The following is an 11,121-nucleotide window of genomic DNA, read 5'->3' as shown; positions in this document are numbered from 1 at the left end:
TCAGATATAATTGTAAACTGTGTAAGAAGAGTGTCCACCCTCTGTGCCTCCCTAAGCACATTTGCTAGTGCGAGTCATAAACATGTGCAAATATCAGTAAATAGTTTCTTGTATCATTTTTAAGGCAAAAAGTGAATTTTTGAATATTCAAAACAAACCAGGAACTGCAGCTATTTGCATATAATGTAAGATTAGGAAATTTCCTGTTAATGTAATAATATTGTAACTGTAATGTTGTACATAAAGCTTCATTTTTCTTTTACATGTGGCATAAGAAACACCACAACTAAAATAATGCAGTTTTGATAAATACTTTAACATTTTTTGACCATGAAATACTTTTTCAAAGAAAATATTTATTTGAATTATCACTTCAAAACAAAAAAATGCCTATCCAATTTACATAAACTGAACAGAAGTTATTACAAATAATTTACTGCAAGGTATAAAGTGCACATTAGGCCTTGGCAGTATAGGACATGGACACTGTATGAGGCTGGCGGTCAAAGAGTTAATAATGGGACATTAACGCCAAGATCCATAGGGATGCTGTTTCTTGAAAAACGTTTTATCGAGGATTAAGCGTTGATGGGACTGAAGTTTCTGGACAGTTGATCCGGGAAATAGTTTCTTTGAGGAACAGGTAACACGGATTTGTACAACATGATTTCATTAGGATGCTCATGATTTGAACAAATAATCTGAGAAAACTTAAGTTTCCGGATATTGATAAACAAGGTTCCGCTGTATATTTGATGAGGCCAAAACTGATTGTTTTGAACTACAGTGATCATACGGCAAGAATACAATACCCATTCCCTCCTGCTAGCAGATTTTACATGATCACTCTTCACGTATGGCGGAAGCCATTTCAGAAAATATCCATTTAGCTGTGACCGTATGATTTTTATCCAGTGGTGATTCCTATCACACACTCGCATAAGTGATATGTTTACATATTAGTCTTCATATTTGGAAGTGAAATACATCATAAACGCAGATTTATACCTTAGCTTCAATCACAAACAAACCATGTGTTGCACAAAATGAGGCACACGAGAAGCATTTGCAACTACTTGCAGTACAGCATGCACATAAGGGGGAAAAACTTAAGCACAGTCTAAATGCAGCATTACAATCTTCATGACTAAAGCAAATAAGACAATCCTGCTGGCGATATTTTCTTTTAATTACTCTTAAAGCTGCAAGATTATACTGTTCTGAAATGAGATCACAATAATACCTTTTTTTCCAATTAAAATATTTCTTTAGAGACAATCAACACACCCAAATGTTTGTTCCATCCACATGGCTTAGGTCACATTTTTAAAAAGTTGTACGTGCTAACATTTAGTAAACCCTTGGTTCATCAGAATAGTTCATTCCGTAAGACATTCCTTGCAAAAGATTTGTAGGTGTCAAATCATAACTATTTCTGAAACTCTTGAAGATCTTATTGTATGAAGTCCATAGAAGACAGGTTTGCAGGGATGAAATCAGGTCTTCAAAAAAATATGTATTACTGCCCAAAGGCAAGGGCACTATTAATGTTCAGGAAAGGAAGGTCCTAACTGTAGCCGAAACTGGTTTTCGGCATACAGCACAGGTATTCAGTGACAGTGCACACTTTACACATGCTACAAGGTGACCACACGGCAGAAATACAACACCCATTTCCTCCTGGTAGCAGATTTTACATAATCGCTCTTCATGGACTACTTTGCTTGCTGTATCTTCAACTGAATGAGGTGCCAAAGGACTGAAAAAGAAGTAAACAGTTATTTATAGCATATTTCCACACACTCAAAAACAGTCACACTGTACACAAGTAAATGCCAAGACCACACAGCATTATAACAATTGTCAGACATTATCTGAAATTCTATCTCCCAAGGGGAACCTGCCAAGTGTAACAACCTGATTTGCCAGAAACTTTGCTCAGTGAAAGAGGAGTCGAAATAAGCAAACACGTTTCAGCTTATCCGTAGACACTTGAACATGTCCAAGAAAATTGAGTCACCATTCCTACTACATCTGTGTAGTGTGTACTGATAAGACAGCAGCAACAACATTCAATGCTTGCTGCTGTCATCTTGTCTTTCTATGAACTGCTTTCGTATGAGTCATCGAGCTTTTAGATTCAGGTTTCCCCTGCGCCTTCCTCTTCGCGTCAAGTTTTCATGTCACACAAAGCCTTTTACCCACAGTGACAACTCCATTAAATAAGTACATAAAATTAGAGGAAAAAATATCTATACACACAATCAGGTGGGAGATACCCTATCAATTGTTTGCCTAGTCTTTTCAAAGAACATGGACATTTTATTGTATTCACGGTAAGCACACAATACAAAACAAATGAGTTAAGCACACAATACAAAAAAAATGAGTTAAAAAATGAATTGCAAGAATAAATTAGGTACTTGTGCAGTACTACTCATACTTATTAAAGTAAAAAACTGACAGAGTTAATAATAATAATAATAATAATAATAATAATAATCGACACAACTCAAATTTTCCACACAGACTAGTGATTTTTCATAGTTCTCAGATAGTAACAACTCCACAAAATACAGAGAATTAGGTGAAAAAATGTGTGTGTTTGCAATAAGTAGCCTACATATCAACATAAAACAAAAGTTAAAAATGAAATTCATGTAAAATTACCACTGCAGTACATCAGTACTTCCTTATTAAGTTACAGTACAAAAATTACATAATTTCCCTTCATCCAGCTGTAGCCGGGTAGGGACAAATATGGTTCCTCTCCACTTTCTTCGGTCTTTCCACCACTTGTGTCCCAGTCCAGGTTTCTTTCTATAATACTGCATTGGACTCTTCGTCCTTCCATCTCGATTGTGGTCGTCCATGGCCTCTCCTGCCTTGCATTTGCATTTCCATCACCTTTTTTTTTTGGCATTCTTTCCTCATTCATTTGCTTTATGTGCCCAAACCATCTTAGTCTGCTCTTCTCTATTCTATCATTCATTTTTTCCACTCCAATTTCTTCCCCAATTTTCTTATTCCTTATTTTGTCTCTTCTACTATTCTGTATCACACTCCTCAAGAACTTGATTTCAGCTGCCTGTATTAGACTCTCATCCTTCATCAATGTCCAAGTTTCTGCTCCGTAAGTTGTTATGGGTACATAATACGTCTTGTACATAGCTTCCTTTGCTTCCATTGGCACATTTTTGTCCCATAACATGTTTCTTACACTATGATAGAAACAGCTTCCATCTCGAATCCTCCTGAAATATACTTAATATAAAAGGCCTGGCTTTAACCCATTGAGCCCTGCATATTTGTTTGATTGAAACTGCACTGGGGCTGGGATTATTTCGGAGGAAATATAGTGTCGCTTCATATCGTGAGAAATTTCTTACTATCAAGACCATTAAGGATTTAAATATACATGAAAATAAATGGCTTTCATCCCACGAACTGCAGAACACGGGTCTGCACTCAGTCCGCCTGCTGAGCTGCAACAGTATTCTCCTTGCACTTCCTCATCTATTTTTGTTCTTCAGGAGCATTGCTCACGCTATTACTAATATTACTGCTAGTTTCACTGAGGAAAAAAGAAAATGACATTCCTGATCAACATTACTTTCTAAGAGGGGTTATATATCGGTTTCAGTTGTTCACTGGCAGCCATTTTGTTTACAAGCGAATCTCAAAGTATAGAGAATAGTCCACTGCAAACTAATATTACCAAGCACACTATTGACATATTTTAGCAAAGAAAGCGTCCCTACACAAATCAAATGCAACTCTGCCATCTCTTGAGGAAAAGTTGAATTGCGTAGTAAAGTGAGACAACGGGACAGTTCCGTGGTTCGGGCCCAATGAGTTAAACAGCCGCAGTTATACAAAGAATGCTTCCAGTCACAATATTACATTTTGAAGTACAACTCAAAACACATGCTACTTATCAGCTAGGGGTTTGCACGCTTTCTGCAGCATGGCTTTATTCAGAAAGGATGGCTTTTTCTACACATAGACCAAGTGGGAATAACAGTAGAGACCATCTTCAGAAACCATTTGCAAACAAATTATCACTGTTTGGACTCTATAGCTGGGAATGAAATTATTTTTAAAAGTTTCAGAAAGACGTGATCTCGAATGCTTTCAATGGCAGTGAAGATGACTTCAATTGGAATGACGACACGCCGATAGAAGAGAAGTTGGTGGCACAAGAGAACGATAATTAAAATTAAATCAGTGATCAGGTTTACTGTGTGGTAGGTCTACTGCTCAACTGGCAGACACAAATGACTGGCCATTAGGTTCTTTTGTATTAATACTGCATAATACAATACCCTTATCCCTTTTCTCTACGGGGTCAAGTATGAAGGAAGACTAATCTTCGCAGAGAGTTTTAAGGATCGGATGCCCTTCCTGATGGCAACCTTATCAGAGGAATTAACAAGAGGAAACTAATCACGCGATATAAGAGTAATTAAAACAGACTATATTTACCTTATATGGAGGCTCAGTGTCAGGTGACTAAGCACCATTTGCCACATTAAGTAAATGAAGGATAAAGGGAGTGAAAATTACAGCAGCTTTCAAAATAATTTATGAAGCATCTGGACAATTAGAAAAGAATCCTCTTTCATAATTATAATTATTCCAAAGTAACTCTTACGCTAGTATGTATATCAGTGCTGCAAATTCTACAAATTATGTCCTCAAAGAAATAACTATAATATGCCCTCTAACAGCATGTTTTAGGGTGTAAAAATAATGGGCAGGTTGTTCTTTATAATTGCACGCACACGCACACAAAAGAATTAAACTATAATATGCCCTCTTCATCCTGACCTACTGTTGTCTCCACTGCTGCCAGATTTCTGTAGAGCTGATGATGAATGAGAGGGATATACTACAACAGCTCCAATAGGTCAGTTCCTTCTGTAGTTATCCTGTGCCCTTGAGGATGCAACATTGGGGTTGTGCCCCTAAATCCACTTGGACAACCATCATCTTACTCAGATCAATGGTCACTGGAGCAAGTTCTTGAAAGATGTAGAAAGCTGTGACCTTAAGTGGACTGTTTATGGAGAACAATGTGTCAAATCTGAAACCACTGCACTTTTTGTCCTGCGGCAAGATGTTTTCCTCTTAATGATCTCATTCTGGACTGAAGTTCTTTGCAGGAATAAAACATGCTGCTCTCCATGTTGAGTGACGTGGAAGTGAGGTTTTTTGTTCTTTTTTGTTGATGCAACCGGTTTTCTTGTGTGAAGACATCGGCATAGGTGATTCATTAGTAATTATTTTATTCCATGACATTGTCACTAACAATAGATAAGTCTGATACCAATGATGTCTCATGTAATGTCACCACCATCTGAGAACTTAAGTCATGTATGGCTCACACATCATAGTCCTCTTTATAGTGCCAGACTTGCTCACTGATGGCAGCACATTACAGAAACAGTAATATTGTTTGTCATAAGTGGCACAAATACAATACGATCCTATCTACCGTATTTACTCTTGTATTAGACCCCCCCCCCCCTTGGCTTTTCAAGACGAAGAAAATAAATTTTTAAAAATCTTGCATATGTGACCTCCCAACGTAATTCGTCAGAGAAAAACAATTCTGCTTCAAAGCGGGTACAAACTTTATGCAACTCTGATGACATGACAAATTTGAATAGTTTCGTCCGTACGGCCCACGCCCGTCGAAATCATGCGGTACATCTGTGTTTCGTAGTTAAGAAATGTCCACCTCCATAGCATAGGCCTACTGTAGCTCTGATGACGTTGCACAAATAGGTGAATAGTTTCGTGTCCAACCCGTGCATTGCAAGCACACATCAGTCATATGTCCGCATTTTGTAGTTAAGAATGTTCACCAACGTAATGGTTAGCACAATTAGCTGCCGTTCTCGAGAGCCTGAGTTCGATTCCCGGTACCGTATTGCCGGGGATTTACGAATGGCAGGAAGGTTGATTTGTGGTAAAAATGGTACAGGCAACTCACTTCCACTGGGGACCTGTCTACAAAAAGGGCTGCACCACCTCGGGACAAGGAAACTAGTTTACTTTAGTTAAGAAATATTCAGGGTTGTTGCTAGACCTGTTTATATAGGCAGGCAAGATCATTAACAAAGTGATCGTTTAATATCTCATAACTTGGGCCAACACAGGGTTTTCTGGGAGAGAACCAGGTTTAAAATGTGCTAAAAACAATCCAATCACAATTGTTTTACTTGCCAATGTACCTAATAATAATAATAATAATAATAATAATAATAATAATGATTTTTTATGTCCACACTTACTTTCAACGATTTCTGGAAACTTCAAACAAAATGTACTAGGGTATGGGTTAAAAAAATGGGAGACAACGAATATACAAAATTAAACATTATGATAATAAACGCATTACCGCCACACTTATAGATATCCGTAAATGCGAGAAACTTTCCTGTCATTTATTTTTATTCTTTCTGTCGTGGAATTTTCGGCACTATCCAGGCGATAGCATAGCACTCCTAACCTAAACAATGCAGTCTCTCTTATCTCATTTACAGCTATGTAGGTAAATCCTGATGTGATAGATGTAGAGAACAGGCACGAAATATACTTAAAAATAAGGGTCTGGCTTTCAACAGCCGCAGTTATCAAAAGAATGCTTCCAGTCAGTATGTATTATATTCAGAAATATAACTAGGAACACACGCTACTTATCAGCTGGTAGATACAATCTAATTGCAAAATGCACTTGATTCACTGTCAGGTTGGTGTACTACATGGCGTCTTAAACCTCATCCCCCCAAGTGTTCCACCATTTCTTTCACATTTCGTAAATCCCGTTCTACAAGAATATCACCTACTGAACCAACTGATTGCACTTGTTGACAATCAGAAAGACTTAGGAGTGCATTTGGCAGTAAATTATTGTTTGCCTCTCACATGAACAGGGTTACCTCATATGCTATGTCACTCCTTGGTTTACTCTACAGGTTTTCTGACACTGCAGATGTAAATGCCCTCAGAGCATTCTACATTTCCTGTATTTTACCTATTGTTGAATACGCCTCTCCAGTCTGGTCCATTTCTGCTTCTTCAAATCTCAGCCACCTTGACCATGTACAATCTTTCTTCTGTGCTATCGTCAGAGCCAGGGTCCCTGCATGTCGCAACTTAAGCACTATCCAAGTGCTTGGGAAACAAACTCAAGACTCTTTCTACTCTGAGGAAAGCAGCCGACCTAAAGCTGCTATACAAAGCAGCTAATGGTCTATTTAGGTCTCCAGATTTAGTTTCCTTATTCCCCTCCACGTCCAATCCCTAGTACCAGAATGAAGACCCTATTCCATATTCCTTACTCCCGGCTTTCTCTCACCCAAAGGTCCCTTTCTGTACATATTCCAGCAATGTTTAATACATTATCTATCAACAAGAACCTAGACATCTTCGTAACGTTTCCTTCCTTCTGTAATATTTCTCACATAACTTGATTTTCCTTCTTGTTCTTTCCTGTTCTGCTCCTGTATTTAGTGTAAATGTATTTTTCTTTGTTACTGTCGTTTATGTAAATATGTATTACAGTACATATGATTGTACAGTTTTTATTGTGTATATTTGTGTCCTTTGTAAATATTTATATCTCTTTCATTTTAGATTCATATCTATTGTTGATAGCTCGGACCTTTGTAATTCAGCGTTATTGCTGTTGCTGATCTTAAATAAATAAATAACTTGCTCCAGCGATTGGGCAGCACAATTTATATGCTGACTTCCTGAAAAGTACTTTATACTACATGAGAACTGCTTTGTTTTTGTTAACACATGAATAACACAATACCTGGATTCCTTCTCCTCAGGATGATGAATTTGTACAGCTTCTTTCAGCTCAGATGGAACCTCAATGTCATTTGCTTCCTACAAATAATAAATCATAATTATCATCACACACACACACACACACACACACACAAAAAATCAAAACAGACACTAGGAAATCTTTTAAAATAACATGGCATTCAATAGTTGCCCAAACTTGTTTAGACCACTGCAAAGAAAATAAAACCTCTAATGTATTTTATGTTCAGAGAAACCACCTGACCTCACTCAACATAAGAAAGTGACCCAGAAAATAATGCACCACAACTTTTTTCCCTGCCCCCAACAATGGTACGAATGCAAAACTTTAGATATGAATTCTTTGAAGTTTTCGGAGTGCGCGCGCAAAGTTACAAGCAGCGTGTCGTAATTGCATTTCTCACTGTGGAACAAGAAACGGTTGGAAACGTTCACAAACGCTTATGTGCAGTTTATGGAGCATCTGCAGTCGACAGAAGTATCGTTAGTCACTAGGCACAGAGGGCGACTCCATCTGAAAGCAGTTCGGCAGAGCTCCAAGATTTGGAACGGTCAGCGAGGCCACCCATGGCTGTCACACCTGACAAGACGCAGCGTGCTGATGTGCTCATTCGTGAGGATCAACACAGCATGACTCGGCAGTTGGTGCGGGAGCTGTCAATCAGTAAAGAAAGTATGGGTGTAATCATCAGTGCTCTCGAGTACACAAAAAAGTGTTCACAATGGGTTCCGTGCCATCTTATGGAGGAACATAAAACTCTCAAAAAACATTTCTTCTGAATTCCTGCAATGTTTTGAAGCTGAGGGGGAAGCCGCCTTGTCCTGAGTGTGACAGGCGACAAAACACGGTTTTACCATTCAGAGCCCGAAATAAAACTGCAATAGATGGTATGGCGCCATCCTGACCCTCCACAGAAGAAAAAATTTAAAGCAACTGCTTCCCTTGGTAAGGTCATGATTACTGTGTTTTGGGACTGTGATGTCATACTCATTGATGAAATACCGAGAGGCACCACCATTAATTCTCAGGCATATGTGAACACATTAACCAAACTCAAGAAGCACTTCCAGCAACTTTGACGCCATAACAACCCAGGCGATAGTTTGCTTCAAAATGATAACGCACACCCGCACACAAGTTTGAGGACGTCGGAACACATCACGAAACAGGATTGGACAGTGTTACCCCATCCGTCCTATAGGCCTGACCTAGCTCCCTCAGACTTTCTCATGAATGGCCCAACAAATGAGACATTTTGAGAATGTCAAAGAGGTGATTTGCAGTGAAGAAATGTCTTCATGAACAGAACAAGGAGTGGTACCGACAGGACATACACACCCTTCTGTCTCACTGGAGGAAGGAAGGAGATTACATGCAAAAACAGGGAGTGTAGAAGAAATATCATTCTTTCTTGTGTTTAACTTTCATTGTGTTCAATAACTGTTGAAGAAAAAAAATGGGTGCATTAGTTTCTGGATTACCCTCAAAATACCAAAATCCCTGGAGTAAACTTGGGATTTTAGAAGAGATTCCTTTTAGTCTTTAGGCAAGTGTCAAGATGTAGCTTAGGGGTATTTTACTTCAAGGGCCAGGTAATTTTCTAGTCTCTTAATTTCACCAGAAATAGCTTCCTATGAAGTTGGATGGCACACATTTCACCAACCAGAGGTAGTCGGATTTTTGAAGGGCGGAAAAAAGTCCATTCGGCACTCCATGTCATACGATGCCGGCATGTAAAAGATCTCTGGTGATACATTAGGTATTTACCCGACAAAATTAATTAAATCTCAGCCATAGACGCCCAAGAGAGATCCGGTTTACTCTGTCTGCCATCTAGCGGACCTAGAGTAAAACGGAACGTCGAAATTGACGAGCAGACTGCCAGATGGCGTCAAATCGAAATGTCTGCACACGGTAGCTGAGGCCATACGATTATTATTATTATTATTATTATTATTATTATTATTACCAACCAGCAGATGAGTATCAATACAGCTTGCCATGACTTGTGGGACGAGGCTGTTACATTTATAAAGACCCTGTAATACTCTCGGTAATATGCTACAACGTAGTGCCATAATTTTGTAGTGGAAGGGATATTTAGCATGCTAGTAAGAGGGCGAGCCTAAAGAGACAAAAACCTTGTCATTTCCAAAGAAATTTATTCCACTGCTAGCTCCAAATTCATACTGCTATAATAAGTAAAAGAGCCGAGACAATAGATCACCAACCAGGCATCAAATTCTAGGACCATGTTACTTTTACTGTACTTATTTACAGAATTAAAACGATAATTAGGAAAGTATGTCTAACAGGAATAATTACATATATGTGGAAAAGGGAAGTGAATACCTTTGCTGCAATAAGAGCTTCTTTCTCTCCAGATATCTTGTCTACAAACTCCTTGCCCTTAAGCTGCACAATGTACGTACACTTCGGATACCAAAGAGCATGTTCTACAAATGGGTCATCTCCATTCTTCCAGTCCTTCAAAGCACCCCCACAGTGAAAGCAGACAGTTTGGTCACCCTTACCTGAAAAATAATTACATTTTATAAAACTAATCAGAATAAGCAGTTCACAAAATGGGAACTTTTGCATAAACATTTAAAATTACAAGAAAAAAATATTAATACATGACTATCATCTAACACCTTGCTTCATAAATCTCTTTGGTACAAGTAACATATGTCTGTACAGCACGCGATTTGCAAACAATATAGAAATACAGAGGTGCCAACGTTTGAAATGGCCTTTTCGTAATCCCCTCCCCTATCATCCGAAAAATTTTGAAGTCGTATGCAAAGCACACTCATCCCTTCTGGATAAAGACACCCTCTTTGCCCTTCCCGACAACAATCTATTCCAAAATATATATCCTATTACACAATAAATTTGCACATGACCAGTTCTGCCATCATAAAACATTCTTTATAGCTTGTTTCCCCACGCAGCAGTTGCTTTTGTGTGTGATTTTTCTTGTAGCATCCTTCCCCCTGTGAGGATGTTTTCACCTTATCAACAATAAGAGATTCCAGTTTAGATCTGATTATTGTAGGCTTGAAGTCGTCCTGTTTTTCCCTATTAACAGTGAGAACTCTTTCTGTAGGAGAGTTCCTGTCAGGTACACTTAACACTGCAATAATACAAGATTACATTTTATAGTGAAGAATAGCACAGTAGAGTTCCTTCATTCACAATGAATTTCACGACGTTCACGGGTAACAAAAGAGTGACCATCAAATAAGTACTAATGCTCGAAAGATTCATTTTTC

At 38.4% G+C, this 11,121-nt stretch overlaps 1 protein-coding gene across 2 annotated transcripts in view; it reads right to left on the bottom strand.

The window, feature by feature from the left end:
• Window positions 1-336: 336 nt before the first annotated feature.
• Window positions 337-11,121, bottom strand: part of LOC136866442 (death-associated inhibitor of apoptosis 1) — a 187,755-nt gene continuing 176,970 nt past the window's right edge. For both annotated transcript variants that reach the window (XM_067143389.2, XM_067143387.2), the window contains exons 4-6: window positions 10,199-10,380; window positions 7,829-7,905; window positions 337-1,759 (exon numbers count right to left, since the gene is read on the bottom strand). In XM_067143389.2, the coding sequence (XP_066999490.1) occupies window positions 1,552-1,759; window positions 7,829-7,905; window positions 10,199-10,380 (467 nt within the window). In that variant the 3' untranslated portion in view covers window positions 337-1,551. The remainder of the gene's footprint in view (window positions 1,760-7,828; window positions 7,906-10,198; window positions 10,381-11,121) is intronic.

The sequence above is a fragment of the Anabrus simplex genome, chromosome 3, assembly GCF_040414725.1.
Source record: "Anabrus simplex isolate iqAnaSimp1 chromosome 3, ASM4041472v1, whole genome shotgun sequence".
In the NCBI taxonomy this organism is placed as follows: Eukaryota; Metazoa; Arthropoda; class Insecta; order Orthoptera; family Tettigoniidae; genus Anabrus; species Anabrus simplex.
This window is presented reverse-complemented; position numbering and strand designations above follow the sequence as displayed.